The 18,965-nt window shown below is 40.5% G+C and overlaps 1 protein-coding gene across 4 annotated transcripts in view; it reads left to right on the top strand.

The window, feature by feature from the left end:
- Window positions 1-18,965, top strand: part of SLIT3 (slit guidance ligand 3) — a 483,584-nt gene that overhangs the window by 383,633 nt on the left and 80,986 nt on the right. For all 4 annotated transcript variants that reach the window (XM_068205597.1, XM_068205596.1, XM_068205599.1 and 1 more), the window contains 6 exons: window positions 1,144-1,287; window positions 6,213-6,376; window positions 8,507-8,639; window positions 17,378-17,446; window positions 18,504-18,575; window positions 18,755-18,826. In XM_068205597.1, coding sequence (XP_068061698.1) covers window positions 1,144-1,287; window positions 6,213-6,376; window positions 8,507-8,639; window positions 17,378-17,446; window positions 18,504-18,575; window positions 18,755-18,826 — 654 coding nt within the window. The remainder of the gene's footprint in view (window positions 1-1,143; window positions 1,288-6,212; window positions 6,377-8,506; window positions 8,640-17,377; window positions 17,447-18,503; window positions 18,576-18,754; window positions 18,827-18,965) is intronic.

The raw sequence follows: 18,965 nt of genomic DNA on the forward strand, positions 1-18,965 counted from the left end.
TACTCTGGTGGTAACTGCAAAGAGACAGTGATGCAAAAGCAGCACAGTGTTTAGCCTCAAAGAGGCAATGTCTGTGATGACACTGTCAATGTTTTCCCAGCCATATCTAAACTATCCCTGGTGATTTTCAGGTAGCATTGATGTAGCATTTCAATGCCCAGCTAGCAGATACCAATCTGAGATTTAAATTCAAACTCCTAAGGGAGTCTGAATTTCCAATGCATGAATTTGATACCCAGGAGTTAACCCTCCTCGGTTTGGAGGATCAATTCACTGCAACAGCAGCAGAAGCTGCATGCTTTTTGTGGATCTTTGGTAGTGTGCTTTAATTACTGAATGATTTTTCACCTAAGTAAGAATATCACAACAGTGCAGTGATGTTTACAGACCCAGATATTGATTGGCATGCAGTCTAACAAATACACATGAGCCTTTTTTGCAATGGAGTGAAACAAGATCTTCCAGTCTTTCAGATTAATTGGTCTTTATTGTTTGAGTTCATTGTTACCATAACAACTCAGAGAGATGTATCTTCCAAAACACAGCACTGATTCATCTGGTACAAGCACCAAGCAAAGACCATTTTATAGAATGATTACTGGGTTTTGTCTGCATAATTAATGATGATAATGACATTCCAGAGCCTGTGCCAGGTCTGGAAATCTTTCCTAAGATATTCCTTGATTTTTAATGAGGGTACTGTTTCCTTCCATACTTTTGCAGTATGGATTACAAAAAACATCCAGGATATGAGGAGACGTAATGCAGCCAGTGTTGTTATTGTCACACATTTCTGGCAGTCTTTTTCAAATGATCTCTGAAATACGTCTCAGTTTACACTCAGATATTTATTAAATTGAGCCTTTAGTTTTTATTTCAGGTTTGTCACTAGTAATAATTTTAATTGCATATTGCTTTCAGATGTGCAGCTCCCATCAGCCTCTGATGTTGAGTGGAAGAGATGCATTTTAAATTCACAAGACCATGTTTATGTGAATCTAACCCTCCTCTAGCTGTGTTCTACTTCAGCAATCAGTAAAAACAGAATGATTTCCAAAGCATCTCCTGATGCCCTTGGTAAAGCACCTCCCATCCTGAAATTATAACCCAGTGGTTGCTAATTCCCTGTTTTAATCCTTGTAGGATGCTGAGGAGCAACTCCATCAGCTGTATAAACAACGACACCTTTGCTGGCCTGAGCTCAGTGAGGCTCCTGTCTCTGTATGACAATCACATCAGCACCATCACCCCTGGAGCCTTCAGCACACTGGTCTCTTTGTCTACAATGTAAGTTAACTTTTTATGGGATGAACATGTCATGGTGCTGTTCTTCTGTGCTTTCCTTATAAAAAAGACAACGTTTCAGTTTATATGGAAAATGTCATCTAGACAAAGAAAACTCCATCCTACTGAAATCACAGGTTTGGAGGATACAAGGTGTGCGTTAAAATAAAAAAAATTGAATAGTTTCAGCTGGAGTGGCTGAAAGCACTTGGAGGTTGCCAGCCTCAGGCAGGATGGCTGTGTTTTGCTGTGTCAGAGCCCAGTGCAACATGCAGGAGAAGGTCATGTAAAACAATTTCTGCAGATTCAAAGAGTGTAGCTTATCACACACTCAGCTCCCTGAAGCTGCTTTAGTGTCAGTAGAGTCTGATTTTGTAAGAACAGCTTTCTTGGATTTCAGTTAAATTAGTTAAACATCAGAAGTCTCCTAGCTAATTCTTAGATTTTCAGAGCATCTGAAGAAGACAAAATAGTCTTACTGAATGTGAATTTGAAAATCCCAACCTAAGCTTTATTTTAATTCTCTTACACTTCTCAGTCATTCTCTGAAATATTTCCCATGCTTCTTAAATCCTTGTGAATGGTTTTTTAGTGTGTCCATTTTAATAAAGTACAGACTGATAAATATGGAAAGAAAGTCTGCCTTTTGTTCCCAGCTGTGAGAGGGGACCCTGGTGTTGCTGTTAATGGAAATTGTCTGTCTTGAAAATACAGCCTAATTGTCCAGTCAAAATAAACTCTCGACCTCTTGCATTTCAGGATTGGAAAACATTCTTCATCATGTTTGGGCAAAGAAGGAAGTGTTGAATCTCAGCTGTTTTGTTGCTGACACTTTCCCTTTGCTGTGGCAACTTTTCACCAGCAAATCAGTTATCATTTTGGCATTAGCTCCGTGCAGCATAAGGAACAGAGAATTTTCTTTCCTTTTACATTGTGTAGTCCCAAGAATCTCCTCGAAATTGATGGACAAAGAGAGAAACACAAGCAGATTATTTTTATTGACTGTTTTCAAGTCTGTGGTCAAAGCGAGTGGCACTTGCTGGAAGCTTGTTGTCACTGTGCTGCAGGCAGAGCCTGCCCGCTCCTCTCTGTTGTCTCTGTGCTTCCCTCCGTGGCTCCCTTTGTGCAGGGATTCTGAATCAGTCTGTGAAGCCCCTACCTTGCTTTCATAGAATTGTCCTTGTCATATTTCGTTAAAAAATAGCCTATTTTCTTTTTTAATCTGTGGGAAAAGATTGTTGCACTTTCTAGCGAGAGCAATTAAAGCTGCTGCTGATTAGAATGCATTGCTTTGGCACTGATTTATAATCCTGTTGGTTCCTAGCTGTGTCTTGGTGGAAGAGCTTGTTCCTTGACACATTTTCATTCTGTGTTTGCTCTACAGGCAGAAAAGGTGTGGTTTTGACTTCTTTAGTCCCTGGGTTGAGGCCATGGTGATTTTTGCCATATAAATGCAGAATTCAGCTTTGTTCATTTCACGACAGCACTCTGTTGTAGGTGGATTTATTGGATGACAAAAACCACTGAAGTTAGATGGTGTGACTGTTTTCCCTGTCCACCCCACACTCGGGGAGCTAATCGGGTATTTTAATGCCTTTCTTTAACATCTATCAATGGGAAACAAAAATTCATGCAGTGTTCCATTTCCACTTTTATAGGGGCATATTTACAGCACTAAAGAACATTGCTCCTTTTGTTCTTACACTTTGTGAGTCAGTCTTGTTGATACTCTCAAAATATGAACAGCTCTGAAAATAATGCCCAATCTAATGATTTTCCATAGAGGAAGAACATCTATTTTATAGAAAAAACAGCAATTTTTATTTTGATGTTGTTCAAACTAGGCACTGTAGCATCTTAACTTGAAGTGCACTTGCACTTCTTCACATGGAGAATTCAGTCACGTCTTTTAGTCCTTGCACAGATATTTGTAAGCAGAACTGCTTTTCTATGGATTATTATTAAAATACCTGTATGGAGCTAATGCCAGAATGACATATAGCTATTCTTGTATAAACTCAACCTGAATTCCAGAACATATTTTCAATCTAATTTCAAAAACATCCAGATGTGTTCCAGCATGTTTTTCTAACAGGTCACTAGAATCCATTTAAATAGTTAATATTCTGTGACTTCTTTGTAATTTTGAAGAGGCACTTGTAGTAGGATATGCATATTTCATTCCTCAAGACTTCTATTTCCCCTTGATTTTTAAAATATGTCTATGTCCTTGAATAAACACTTCTGAATTTATTGTTAGTACAAAATCTCTGCTAAAAGTTTGATTGCTGTATTTCTGTCTGAGTGGGTAAATCACTATTCTATGTGTAGGAACTCTGATTATTAATGATGAGTTTTCACATCAATTTTTCTGCCCAACATTACTGTTTCTGATTTCAGAACTCCACTTGAATAGTCAGTTTCCTCAGTAAGGCTTTGACAAATAATTAGCCTTTCCAGACTTTCAATTCCATTTCAAGTCAAGTAGGAAATTTCTTTATCCATGTGATAGTTTAAGGAGAGACTTCATCTTACATTTCTATCAAAAGCTGCATCACAGTTTTGCTGTGGAAAGAGCATGTATGTAGGGACATGTGTGACTTTGATACTGCATTAAAGCTAAAAATCCCTGCTCTGAAGTTGGAAAAGGATAAAATCTAGATGTTGCTAAAGTGGCAGAAGGATGTGTGGAATTACTGACAAGATAAATTTGTCCTTTTTTTGCCTGGAGTGATTTGAATTTCTAAATGGGAGATTTGTTTATTTGTTGATTTTATCTGTAACAATGTATTTCTTTCTTACTTCCTAAGAAAAAGCATAATCCAACTTCTAAACTAAGGAGTCCAAAAATTTTACATCATATGTTAACCTGTGTTTGCTAAGAAGAAAAGGAGGCTTTGTGGATAGTTACATTAAGTCAAAACAATCTCTCCTCTCTAGACAGGGATAATAACTATTTTTTAGTATGGAGCATTTTGCAGATGGGATGCTTGTGAAAGTTTTTGATATGTCTTGGTAAGATGCTCTCTAAATGTGCAAAATGTCCTTTACCTCCAGAGCTGCTGGTTTTCCAGAAACCTGATTATGCACACCTGCTGTTTGTTCCCAGTTGTAGATGATTTAATTCTGAGGTTTTGTGTCATGGAAGCAGTTCTGTGAATATGATCTCACTCTCTTCCATCAGTGGAACAAATGGCCTTTGAAGCACTGGCTCACTCGGCGTCGGCGGTTTAGACATTTGGTTCAGGCACTCTGCTCATGCCAAAGTGTATCAGTGTGGAAAATATACAAAGCATCCTGCATGTGGTCCCATTATGGATTAAAGAAAATGGAAAACAATTCAGAAGGAAAGCAGCTAGAATTAGAGTATTGCTTTCAGTGCTTTTTTGCACCTTCTGTATGAAAGCTCTTATGTAACCTGTTGGTTTTCTCACCTTTCTGCAGCATTTGAATCGAGTATTTTTATAACGTTATGCTGAGTTTTCTGCTCCCCCCAGTTCTCCTTTCTCCACAATGTCCATAAGCCTGTGTTAAATCCACATGGGATTAACCCCAGAGCTGCAGGGCAGAGGAGTGATTGAAGTAGGCTGTGCTGCAGCACTGAGAGCAGCTGTAAATCAAATTGTGGCTGTGTGATTTTGGCCTAGAACCTACAGAATTTAGGAGTTGCTTGGGATTTGCTTTCTAACTGCCCCACCTCAATTGTGCCACATGTTTTTGTCTTCAGTACTATTGTTTTCTGAAGGAATTGTTTGGCTGAAGTCCTAATGTGATTTTGACTGCCTATTTAGGTTTGTGAAAGCATCTTGAAAGTGAAGACTTAAAAGCTACTTCAGCTACTACACCTGCACTTGAAGTGCCTGTTTCTTGCCTTCAAATTTCTTGTCTTAAAATATATGCTATGATTTAAAGAAATTTCACTATCGCATTTCTTTCTGTGCTACCAAAATGCTAACTCTTGGACACATTCATACATGATGTGAATATTCCATCACTATTCGTTTAGATACTTCATTTTCCATGCACAGGCCCTGACAGCTCATTCTTCTTTCGTGAGGCAGCCTCAGACTGAGGCTGTTGATTGTCCCTGTCTCTGTACATAGCACAGACAGCTCTCCCTTTTTACCAGGGATCTCAGCCTCTTTCCTTCATCTGAAGTTAAGTTAGGAAAGAGCTGCTAAGCCAGGCTGTGTTAAGGCTCCATCCGTCTCGTAGAGGTGTCAGATGATTGCTTTGGTGGCTGCACACCACAGCACCATGCCAAGGCTGCAGCTCTGGATGGAAGGTATTTCAGGAGCTGGAGCAAGATTTGAAGCAGACCCCACAAAGGCAGCAGAACAGATGCTTTTCACTGCAGGTATCCAGACCTGAGAAATCTTCATAAGTGGCTCAAGATGACAGTGCTGCTTTATATATGTATGTATGTACATATACAGCACTATCCTTGCCATTTGAATAGGAATCCCAAATTCAGCTTGCCAGTGGCTCCCTCCTGGCTCTGGTTTGTGTGGGCTGGGACAGAGGCAGAGGGAGGGCATGGGAGTGCTGGGGCAGGTACATAGTCATGGTAGAGATCATGCACACGTGGGTGCAGTTTGTGAGGTGAGTTTAGACTTGGGTGTGAGCCGTAGTTTGGGTTGAATTCCATGATAAATCCAGCCCTGGTAGTGATGTAAGTATGTTTAAATTATATTTTTAAGTATTTGGGTTTATAAACATATGTCTATATATGCATAACTATATATATTTTAATTATAATCCCAGCCCTGATATAAAACCTGCATAGAACCTCCCAGATCGCAGGATGGAGGAGGGATCTCACAGGAACACAGGAAAGAGCCTGGACTTGGAGGCCCTCATCTTTCTGTAGTTATTTTAGCATTTCTGTATGTTCATGTGTAATGGAATCATGTTTTGTTCCCTTTCAGTAATTTGCTGGCAAACTCCTTTAATTGTAACTGCCATTTGGCCTGGCTGGGGAAATGGCTGAGGAAGAAGAGAATTGTCAGTGGAAATCCACGCTGCTTGAAACCCTTTTTCTTAAAGGATATTCCAATCCAAGATGTAGATGTCCAGGACTTCACCTGTGATGGTAAGGAAATTCAGTTTGATTTGGCACTTGTGGTAATGCTGAGAAGGCTCCTCCCTAGCAAGCAGTGCTGCTCAGTAAACATTTTGGTGTCGTGGTGAAAAAGGCCTAGAGCTGAAGATCATTGCTCTCTATCAGTGATATATTTTTATTCTTGATTTCCAGTTTCTGAATTCCTGCTATCTACACCTAAATATAAGAATGAATTTATTGTAGACAAGTGCTCTGCTTTGTCTAATGCTGGTGTAATCCCGGGCCTTCCTTCCTCATTGTTAATACTCTGATACCAGTGGGAGTCCTGCTTGCTTGGAAAGTCTCTTAGATTTGGATACTGTTCAGGGTCACCAGTAAAAGGTGAATACAGGGAAATAAAAAAAACCTTAGACATTATTTGAAATGACTCAGTAATGCTTCATGTTTTGTTGAGTCTATGTGGGTTTAAAAGAAAATACCCTGGCATTTCTTTCATTCTTCAGGTAGTTTTTGTCTTCTGGTCAAGAAGACTTTAGAGAAACTAGTAAGGAGAATATTGCCTGATGAATGCCCTGCTAACTTGACTTGCAGCTTGTTGAGACCAGAGAGGCTGGAGGTGCAGTTAGTCATATCAAAAGAGACAATAAGAGTGATAGAAGTTCCCTACTTAGAGGAAAAATTAATTTCTGTCCCAGTCAAGCAATCTGGCAACAGGGCCAGGTTCTGGTGCTCAGAGCTCAAGAGACACAAGTTTAGTCATAAAAGAATAATTCACTTTTAATTTTGAGAGAAAAAAGCCTCAAACCAACCAAAATCCTGGTTCACAGACTGACATTCGACACTTGGGAGAAAAGAAGAATCCTGGTGCACCAAATGTCATTCCACAGTTGGGAGCTTTCTCTGTCAGGCAGTGACTTGGAGTTGAGGCAAATGGAAAGTAGGTGGTGGCAGGGTGTAAAACAGAACACAAGGGGAAAATTAAATATGCTGAAAAAACATGCTCTTTCTGCAGGTTTATGAAGGACTTTGAATTTTGTTTCCTGTCATTAAACTCAGTGGGGAAGAAAAGAAAAAAAAATCTTCTCTGTTCTTCTGTAGTCTGGTGGTGCCTCCCCAGCCCTCTGAATGCAAATGATTCCTACCCATACAGTCAGGGGTAATTCTGTTATCTTGCACCAGGACTTCCAGTCTTTTACTTTAATCTCAATGCTCATGGGTGCTTCCAGCAGAGAGAAGAAAGAACCAGATCTGTCTCAATTAGTCCTTGCATCAGTTAGAAGGAAAGAGCAGGCTGGGAGCTCTGGGTCTCAGCTTGGGCTGCCTGTGCTCACAGACAGTTGTGTGCTTCCCCTCCTGTCATCCCCAGAATGTGCCACTAAGTGTTTCCTTTCACATGCATCGTGATCCTGCAGCAGGCATGTGCCTTATGTTTTGCAAAGCCTGTTGCTTTTGGGGAAAATCCATGCTTTAATGTTCTTAGCTTCAAAGCGTTGGTTTCTACTGCAGAAACCCTATTGTTCTTCAATTACAAGATTTAATCTGCTGTTTATGGACCTTTGAAACCATTTTTGGAGAAAGTTGATATTTTTAAGTGTGCACAGATGGATTGCCAGCAGTTGTAAGTGTGCTGCTTCAGTTTGTTGTTTGCCTGGTTATCGTTGTGGAAAACAATGAGGCTTTACAATTCAGATCATAAACAAAGTGTCAGGCTGACTTTGAAAAGTAAAAAAATAAACATCTAAAAGCTGAATTTTAAAAAAGTCTTCCAAAAGGAGACTAGATAGCGAATATCATCTCCCTAGGTGAATTAAAGGGCAATGTGCTGGTCAAGTTCTCCATTCCTGCTGGCATATTATGGATGGGAGGACGATTTGGGATTCATACTGGATTGTACTATAATTTGCAGAATTACAAAGTAGATTCTCCTTGGGAAAAAAAAAAAAGTAAAATATTTCTATACAATTTATGAAGCGTTCATGTTTCCTAAAGAGCTTGCATGAGGGCAGGGTGATCCAAAGCGTTGGATCTGGTGTAAAATGCTGTGATGGTCACCCTGGACTCAGGGTGCCCCTCCCTGGTCCTTGCCACCAGTTATCTTCAGGGTGGGTGCCCGGGGCTGGAATGCTGATTTCCTCACACTCTGCCTCTGTCCCTGTGCAGGTAATGATGAGAGCAGCTGCTTGCTTTCCCCTCCTTGTCCTTCCCAGTGTACCTGTGTGGACTCCGTGGTTCGCTGCAGCAACAAAGGGCTGCGGATGCTGCCCAAGGGAATTCCCAAGGACGTGACTGAGCTGTAAGTTACCTTTTACCTATCCCCTCCCTCGAGAAGTTCATCAAACTGCATTGTAGTGAGGCTTTGTGGGTCCATGGGGGGTTTGCCTTTGACTTTAGTCATCTGTGCTCTGGTGCTTCTCGTATGTTCTGACCATTATTCTTATTCTTATTTGTCCCTTGACTGAATAAATCGCTCTGTAATGGGAACAGAGTTTATCTGTCCTTGTACCCATTAATTCTGGGTGTAGGAACAAATGCATTTATTAGTATCAAATAATCCTGTAGTGCTTCTGTGAGAGCCCAAGCTCACAACAGGCAGTTTGAAGGGATGATGAAAATATGTTCCTGAGTTACGCAGCTGTGAGCTTATTATCCTCTGAGGAGATTAAAAAAGGAAAAAAAGGAAGCTGGTGGTGGAAACAAAGAATGCTTTCCTCCATACCTCATGAAATGGCTAAAATAACAGATAATTAGATTATATTGCAAAGTAAATTCATCCTAGTTTAGAACCATCTTTCTAGTTTTCTTTTCATCTATGTCTCACTAGGACTTTATAGTGGATTTTCTTTCCATGGAAAGAAAATATCCTGGTGGAACTGCTTGACTTAAGCAGTTGGCAGTAGAAATACTGAGCTTTTCCCCTTTAGGCCCTTATTCAAATCTATCCCAGGTGAGTCATTACTGAAACTTGTTACAATCTCATCAAAACTTCTATGTGAAAATAATTGGTTGAGTTGGTTGGTATGTTTGATGAAATTTATAATGAACTAAAACCTGGTTCTGCTATTTTCTAGTACCTACTCTTATCTTTACTCCCTTCACGGGGGGGGGGGGGGAAATGGGGTTCACACCCTTTTTACCAGTGCTGTAGACAAATACAAGGCTTTGTTGGTGAATGAGGGTAATAGAAGTGCCTGAGGTAACTCAACATGGAAACTTTGCATTAATGAATCCTTGGAACACTGTTGACCAGGGCATGGTTAATAGTGAATTGAATTAAAAGGTAATTCCTGGCCTGAATTCCTTTATATATTGCCATCAGTGTTACAAAGTCTGCAAGGTCATCTCTGCTCTGCTTTTGTTCAGGTTTCATTGCATTCAAATGTAACTTGCCAGCAGTAAGATATCACAGATGTTACTTTGATTTCCACTGCCACACTGAGGAATTTTTATGTTTTAATTTTGCATATTGAGTTTTACTGATACTATCTGATACCCTGATGACATGGCTTTCACAAAAAGAGTAAAATTAATCTCACATTCTTAAAAACTGCTATATTTCTTAACCATTTCTTGGCAAATGAGGCAATAGCCTGGAAGTGAGCAGTTTGAGTTCACAGGAGTTTACGTGACTGTCTTCTTCAGCAGGAGCCTCTTGGCTGTGCAAAGCTCTAGTTCAGCTTTCTGCTTTCCATCCAGAAATGTGTCAGCAGAACACAGACAGCCATGGACTGCCTGGCTCTGAATATTTCATATTCTGCAAATATAACCTTTGAATCTGTCCCAGCTGTCTCAAAATTCAATCCTGATCTCATTCTCCTCTCAACCAACATAAACTGAGCTCCTTATTTGTATCTATACCAAAAGATGGGTTGCAGGTACTGAAGCATGAAATTTCATGTGTTTGTGGAAACTGTGACAAGAATGAAGTAAGTAAATAAAAAATAATCAATCTTGTTTGCCTTTCTTCTGCTTCCAGATTGAGATAGAGATATTGCCCATAACGTGCTATATCATGCAGGTTACAAGTTACCAGTGTGAAGTTACACATTTTTACTGTTCTGTGTTTGAGAATTGCCATTGCTGCTGTGACAAGCAGCATCTCCAGTGGAACCCAGCCTTTTGCCTCATCTTGAGGACAGCTGGAACCTGGCAGAGGGAACCCAAAAGCTTCCTGGGCACAGGGTGAAAGAGTCTAGCCTTGTTCAGTTGCCCAAGCCCAGAGTCTCGGGTGACAAGGACGTGCAGAGCCTCCTGTCCCTGTGTCCCACAGCTCCCTCCCTGCAGGAGGCCTGAGCACGGGAGCATTCAGTGCAGTTTTTATGAATGCACCAGTCTGACATTTATAACCTTCCATTGCTGACGTATTCATCTTCCAGGCACACTGGTTGCAGTACTTTTTATTAAGCTGCAGAGCTTTTGTGCAACGTGGTTTAAGAAAAAGAGCTGTCAGGTATCTGCTTAAACCACTCTCTTGTGGCTGAATGTAGCCTGCTCATAAATTTCTTTAAATTCTCTTAGAGGTCTTAAAATAGTCTTAAAAGGGGAATCCTTTCCTTGTAACAGGTATTAAATAGCACTGTGCAAAAATAAGCATATCTCCTGCACAGGCACATAGGGGAAATGTTACCCTTTCTGGGTCAAATTTCACTGTACACTCAGCAAAGAAGATCCCCAGCAAAGTTTTATTGCAGGGTGGACAGGAGACACAGGCTCGCTCCTTTCAGTGCTCATTCTGAGTTTCTGTTTCAATGTATATTTAGACAAGACATGTGAAAACCATTACCTCCTTCATATTTAGGGCTTGGAATGATAGGAGACATCCCTGTGTTCGGTTTGTACCACCCCTGGGAGCGGGGATTACCTTGGCAGGGAAGGCTTCCATCTAGAGCAGGGTTGAAAAGATCATTCAGTGCTTTTTAGAGGAATGATGATGCAAGAAATGTCTATTTCCCAGCTTTTCCTGCAGAAAACCCCGTCATCATGGGCAAGCTTTCTTCCAGCTTCTTGAGAACAGGAAAATATTATGTTGTTTCTTGCGAATTCCTTCACTGTATATTCCTCCACTGTATATTTACATACTGCCTACATTTTTTCCCCACTGTTTGCTTGCCCTAAAGAGAAACCTTGGGTTTTTTGAACATATTTAGTTTTCTGCTCCAGATGTTCAGAAGTAAAATGTTCATGCAATGAGCTAGTTTGGAACTCAGCCTTGCTGCTGCTTAGTGTTTTAAGCTTTTTTCCCTAAATCTGTTTGAACTAAGTTTCCCATGCTCTTTCTCCTTTTATATATTACCTCAGTGTGTGAACACTAGGTTTTTTCCTTTTATTCACAAAAGTATAGTCTATTTCTAATAAAGTCTTATCTGACAGCATCCAGCTGCTTTTATGGACCTACAGCAAATAACATTTTGCACTGGGGAAAAACATTGGAGGCAATTATGTGGACGGTGTGCACAAGCTGTAACATAATGAGTGTGGTGTGTTTTAGAATAAATATGTACTAATCATGTCATCTCTAGACTCCAAATGTTGTCATGACACTGAGCTATAGGATAGCACTGGTGGGATTGTTAGAAAAATCTGCTTGCACCCATACATCATTGTTAGTCATTATTTTTCCTTCCATTTATATTAATGCAGGCTAATATTTGCATTACTTTTGCCATTTCTCTTTCTCTCCTCACAAACCTTCTGTCTCTCATTGCTGTTTCTTGTTCTGCCTGGTAGGCTCATGTATTTGACACATCAGTTTTCATATTTACTTGGAGGTATTTACCACCAGTCCCAACCCTTTTTTTCCTGTTTCTAAGGCATTTGTGATTTCCTTTGACTTGTGACTAAAAACAGTGGCTTTTACCTGGGCTCTGCTGATCAATGCTACAAATATGCCCAAAGCAGTTCTGATAGCTGTGGAATATTGTAAGAGTTTAGCACCATTCTCTAGTTTGCCTTTCTTGCTGCTGATCAAAGGGAAACTCTGGAGTGAGGTATTTGATGAAAATCATCTGCTTGAGAATGCAAATGCTCTAGTTTGTCTGGCAATTCACACTGTTTTACACAATGACCCTCAGCACAGGCATCGGGGAATTTTCCTTTGATAATAAAGGAGAGAAACAATTAGGTTTATGTGATCCTGCTCATCTTCTGAGAGGAGGATTTTCCCACTGAGAGAAGGGAGAGTTCTGTGGAGGATATTTTAGTTACAGATGTGTGGTGAGTTCAGTGTTGGTTAATCACTAGTGCACTTACTTATTTTCTGCTGTGAGGTAGGATTAGGAGAAAGGCAAAGCGGGCTCAAAACTTTAAAAAGGTATAAAAAGAAATTTATTAGCAGTAACTAAAAGTAATAAGAATCAAAACAAAACCTTCAGGACACTTCTCCTCCCCCTACAACCTTTTCTTTCCCAATGACAATGTAAAGAAACAAAACATAAAAATTCAGTTTACTACTTCTAGAATAGTCTTTCTTCAATTTCATTCTATTTCCTCATGAAAAAGAGGATTTAATCTGCATTTCAAATCTAATAGTTTCAAAAAAGTAAATAATATCAGTAGTATCAAATAAAATGTTCAGTGTCTGGTAAAGTTTGAGTACATATCAGAAAGGTGACATTAGCACTAGCAGAGACTAAAGTTGAATTTTCTCTCAAACACAGCCACGTTTCTATGTGTCAGACATGGAGGTTGTGCTCTGGTGTACAAATAGAACAAAACCCAGAGTCCAAATTTGCCAAAGCTTATGATTCATATTTGAACCTAGATCCACACTTGATTTTTGTTTCCTCTCAAGAAGCTGTAATTGAAGCTCTTAAAATTCATGTTTTGTGGATGTTTCATCTTTCACAGCCCAATTCTTTTCTGGACCACCATCTTTAGGAAATGAAATTTTAGGATACTGGGTATGGACATTAAAAATTTTGGAGTGTAACCTAATTTTAGAGCTACATAAAATTGCCAAATATCTTGTTTTTTGTAATGTAACATTCTTTGTGGAATATTTAGAGGAAAGGTTTTGTGCCTTTTCAATTACAGCCTGAGAACTGGTTTCTCTCTCCAGTTTCCCCTCTTAGCACGGATTACTACGAGCTTGCTTTATGGCTGAATTGACATCTCAGTTCAGAAAGGATTCCCAGTGATTCAAGTTGTTACACGATGCTCTGGCACCTTGGGCTGACTATATCACCTCCAATCCAAGTGGTTTCAGTACAAAACTAGACAAGCTGGGAAAAGAGCAGCTGTCATCTTTTATGCATGGTTTTAAATTTTTGATGTGCAATGATGGTGTGTGTGGAAGATGCTGGATGAGCCCTGGGGCTGCTGCAGGCCCTGTCCCACAGTGCCAGCCCCCCTGGCCACATTCTAGAAGAAACCTTGCCAGGTAGGAAGGTGGTGGCTTTCTTTGAGAGCTGAAAACGTATTCTGGGATTTTCTGGTTTGTTTTTTTTTTTCAATTTTTGCTCTGGTATTTGCTTGTTGCTTACAAGTCATGATTGACACTTGGGGATTCTCAGCAGCATTCACAGGGTAAGCACCAAAAACCTCCAATCTGATATTTAAACAAGAGCCTAAAGACCTTAGGAAGCAAAAGAGGTTGTTTTGGATAGCAGTCAGCATCTATTTTAAGGCAACTGACAGTCAGTCTTGACTCTGTATATTAATAACTTGATTCCCAGAATTAAAATTAGACATGTATTTTTCTTCATTCATACCAGAATTTCTTTGCATACCAGATGCCATGGACATCATATTCCTTTGGCTAAAGACTGGAAAGAATTAAAAATTTAATCTTCCTTCCGCACTGACTCTTTTATGGCTATTCTGAGGGGTTTTTTGGCAAAGCATCTGGAGCTTCAGCTGTTTTTTTATTTATATAGATGTATTCATAAATACACAAAGTTTTGTGTCTCTGCCCATTTGCCCTCAGGAATAATTCTTTTGTTCACTATGTCCAGCTTGCAGCCCCCATCCATCCTGCTGAGCCTAGCAAGGTGGGGAGGGGGTGCCCCTGCAGCCCCAGCTCTGCCAGAGGCGCCTCCTCTGCTGCAGTTGTTTGCCTCAAACCCTGCATCCAGATCCTCCTGATAATTGGCAAGCTCTTATGCCCTAAAAGCCTTGGTTATTTCAAATTCCCTGCACTTAAATGTGCTTTCAGAATGAATGCCTTCAGCTTAGAAAATGCTGCCACGCTTTGGATAATGGGGTGAGAGGTTTAGCAGTGGTGAATTATTCTTATGAATGCATGAAAAGTGTGTTATCAGTACTTTTTCAGAGTTAAATTGGGTTTATTCAGAAACTGTACCACTGGTATGAGTATTGCAGTTTTCTGCTAGCACATTTATATAAACATCAAATTGCTGCAGAGCAAATCCAGTGCTATTCAAAGCAGATCTTCTGTAGGAGTTCAGCTCCAGGGGTCTGCATGTCTGGGTTAGTCTGAGTCATGAAGCACTGGATTAAAATGTGCACCCTTGACTTTTGATTGCCCCAGCAAGCAGAAGAGGAGGGAAAAACTTTGGCTCACTACCATCAGTTTGTTTAAATTGCAGGCTGTTTCATATTGAGATCAACAAGAGAATATCCTGGAAATATGTTCCTGAAGAATTCAACATATTGCAAGAGTCTCCTTTCCTAAAGGAAAATCATATATAAATTCCAAATACATAATACATTACCTGCTTTTGATTTCCTTTAGAAACCCTTAGAATTTTACATTTGGAATAAAGACTAGAACCTTAACCTGCCCTCTGGCATGGGTTTGAAATTAGTGATTTTCTGGGATGAAGGGGAAGGCACAGCCTCCCAGCACTTTGCTGCAGTCACAGCAGACCATGACTGGGGGAAAGAGACATGGTTTGCCCTGTTAGAAATGTGACATGCATGTCTAAATACTGAGACTCTCCAATTTATAGTGGGAAGTTACCAAGGAACTCCATTTTCACAATAATTTAAGAGATTTAGCCAAAATTAAGCAAGTGGCTTTCCACTTGCTGAATGCGGATATCCATGGGAGGTGTAAGTGTGGCACAACCAACCTCTCCTCTGGCTAGTGAGACTCTGGCCCTGCTGTGCTGGCTGTGCAACTCTCTCAGTGCTCATGATCATTGGCAGGGAGAGATTAATTAGTTCAGGAGGGTTTTTTAATTGAGAAAGTAATTTCTTTTGGTTATAAGGTCAGAAGCTGGTATTCCCACATAGTCCAGCCTAACTCTGGCAAGGAGTGAGGTGAGCTGCAGTGCATGCTCCAGGGTAACTCTGCCAGGATGGGATCCTGTGCACAGGCAGAAGCGATAACTGTGAGGCTGGCTGGAGCAGTTCAGCTGGAGTTCAGCACAAAAGAGATTTGAAGCAGCAGAAAATGTTGAGAGGTCATTAGGCTGAAACAAAAGGAGGGGAAATAATGCCAGCTACAAAATACATTACATGAGAAATTCTGTTGGTTTTTTTAGATTTTATTTTTGAATTATGTAAAAATAAGGTTGGTGGGAAAATTTTCTTGGATTTAGTTTATACAAGTATCTCTGTGCTGTTACAGTTAATGTAAAAAGGGAACACAGAGCCCAAGGATAATCTATTATTATTACTCTTTGCTATAGTAAGTGCAGAATAAGGAGGCCTGTTGCCAAAGACAAGGAAACTGTATGTGAGGAATAAAAATTCTTAACATGATTATCAGATTCTGTTTTCAGCAGCAGAGGCAGCACATTAAGTGCTCTCATGTCTGTGGGCTGCATTTCCTGGCTACACTTGATTATGTTTCAAAACATTCCATATCAATTGCATTGCCCCATGTCTACCTCAGGAAATATCCCTGCAGCATCATGAAAGGAAGGGAAATATCATTTTTTCTTTCATCCCACCTATGGAGGGAGGAATGCATTCCTCCTCCACGGAGCTCTCTGAGAAGGATGGATTGGTTTCCCAGGCAGATGTTGCTTCTGGAAGATGTCTGGAGAAACATCTTGACAGTGCCATGGCACCACAGTAGTCACTTCCCATTGGAGCCTTATTACTTTGGTGTCTCCCAGGGGTACCTAAAAGCCAAGGGAGAGGAAAAAACCTCCAGCTTTGTCTCTATTTTATTGTAATAAACAGGAAAATGCCCACATCCCATTGCTGCCACAGTCAGCTGTGCAGACTGGAGTACCCACGCTCTCTTCTAGGAAAGCTTTTTAAAAGAATTGTGGTTTTTTGGGGGTTTTGCTGAGTAACTCACTGATCATGTTTCTTAAGTGGAGAAAAACTGCAAAATGGAGGCTCTATTTGCCTGTATGAGGACTTAAGATTATCCCCAAAGGCCCTACCATGCCTGTGTCTGCATAGAAAGATTCAGTGGTGTCCCAAACAACTTCCACACTGGAAACACATGATATGTTGTTAAATATGTTTAGTGCATGTAGGAAGAACCTCTGCTCCAAGAGAGCTTGGTCTTTGATCTTCAGTTTATACCAAGTTGTCCTCCAGTACCAGCGTGCTGTGAAAAGGAGAGGTGAGGAGGGTGTATTGCTGTGGTGCATGTGCCATCAAACTTGTGGATGTTTGCGTTGGTGCTGGAATTAGTGGGACCTTTTGCAGCACAGAGGTCTGAGAGTGCAGCTCCTCTTCCCATTCTAGCTGCACAAGGAGCTTGCGTGCCCAGGACAAAGCCTCCTTCACGGGGTCAGGGAGCAGTCAGCACTGTTGGAGACACTTGGGAAAGGTAACTCCAAGTTCAGGGCACAAGCCATGCAATTTTTCTCCCCTTCTTCAGCTGCTGTCACAGAAGAACCAAATGGTCATTTCTGTTTGCTCTAGGCCAGAGATCCTTTATGCACTTCCAAGTTTTAAAACAAATAAAGTAAATCAATAAGCTGCTGTCGTGCTTTGCATGTGGGGTAACTCATTTATAAAGTAAAAGCTGTTAGAGTTTCAAAGCAGTGAATCAAAGATAATTTCATTAGTGACTCACTATATATTGTCCTCGTTCATGGTGCAGATTGAGTGATGTGAGTTCTCATTAATGTGTTTGTGTAATTGTCAAATCTGACTTTTTTTCAGATACTTGGAAGGAAACCATCTGCCTGCTGTGCCGAAGGGGCTCTCTGCCTTCAGACACCTGACACTGATGTAAGAAACACGTGGTTTCAATGTCAGGGAAATTGCCTGACTCTGCACTGTGCTGTTGGTGGAACATAAATAATTGGTATTTGGAGTGGGGGGGGGAAAAACCAACACCAAACCCTAAAACCTTCTGTAATTTGAATTTGGAAAGAATTTCACAGTGGACACTGCTGCCAATAAATGTTCATAAAGAGTGAGGTGCCTGAGAAGCCCCTTGCTCTGCAGGAACCCGAGAGGACAAAACTCTCACGCAGGCTGCTGCAGTTTCACTTGGCAGATTTATCTGTAAAGGTCATTAGCAGAGGAGACACGTTAATTTGTGCTAGATGAGGCAGTATTTATAATGCTAAGGCAATGACAATTTGCATAGCTGTTTCTTCTATGAACAGTCATGCAGATAGAGACACAGCTAGACTTTGTTCTGTAAATTGCTCCCTGAAATACACAGGAGTGAAATTTCCTGCCTGAACTATTTATCAGGAATTTTTAAATGCTGTTGGAATCATCTGTTCAGATACTCCAGTTCAATGGGCTGGGCAATCTCAGACAGAAACAACCTGGATGAAAAACTGGAATCCTTTGTTTTAAGAGTGTTTCCTTTATAGAAACATCTCTAATTTTACTTTTCAAGGGAGATCAATAGCAAAACAAAATGTTCTGGTTGAGTCTAAAAGACTTTTTAAAATGAAAAATGAAATTTTGTTCTAGTAGCTGTCAGTATGATAAGCATGTGGAAGTGGGGTGCCTGGAATACATTGCAAAGCAAGTTGGAACAGTAAATATTCAGCAGTACTTGTATCATTTATTCATTCGTTCTTTTCATTGAATGCTGTATGCTGGAAATATGCCTTAATGTTTCTCAGTCTGAGGCTTTTTTGGGGAGTCTGATATGATTTTCCTCTAGAGCTCATTCAAAGTTGGTCAGAAAATACACCAGTTGATAATATGTGACTTTTCAATTGCTTCCAAGCATTTTGCTGTGCAAATATTATGTAATCTATTCAAAAAGGCGTTTTTCTTAATTCATACATGGAAATGATATTTTCTTTGTGTGTCTCTTCAGTGATTTGAGTAACAACAGCATCAGTGTATTGGCCAATCACACCTTCAGCAACATGACTCAGTTATCAACGCTGTAAGTAGCCCAAAGTTTGGATAAGAGCTTTAATTGCCTTCCAACACCACCTAAGCTGTTGAGCAGTTAGTGTATCTCTTGTTGCTTAGCATGTGGCTTTCCATGCTTATCTGTGGTTGAATTAGCTGTGAAATAACCAAAGCCAGCCCAGAGTTGTGACTCTGCTCTCCCCTCTGCAGCATCCTGAGTTACAACAGGCTCCGGTGCATCCCCGTCCACGCCTTCAACGGGCTCCGCTCTCTGCGAGTGCTGTAAGTGCAACTCCTGCAGTGCAGCTGAGCTGCAGCTTTGTCAGGCTGCAGCTGGGGGCAGGGAGGGTGCAATGGGCAGGTGGTCATGAATTTTCACTTAATTAGTGTCAATGTATTTGTCCTCTGGTGCAATTTGTCC

The sequence above is a fragment of the Anomalospiza imberbis genome, chromosome 15, assembly GCF_031753505.1.
Source record: "Anomalospiza imberbis isolate Cuckoo-Finch-1a 21T00152 chromosome 15, ASM3175350v1, whole genome shotgun sequence".
Taxonomy (NCBI): domain Eukaryota; kingdom Metazoa; phylum Chordata; class Aves; order Passeriformes; family Viduidae; genus Anomalospiza; species Anomalospiza imberbis.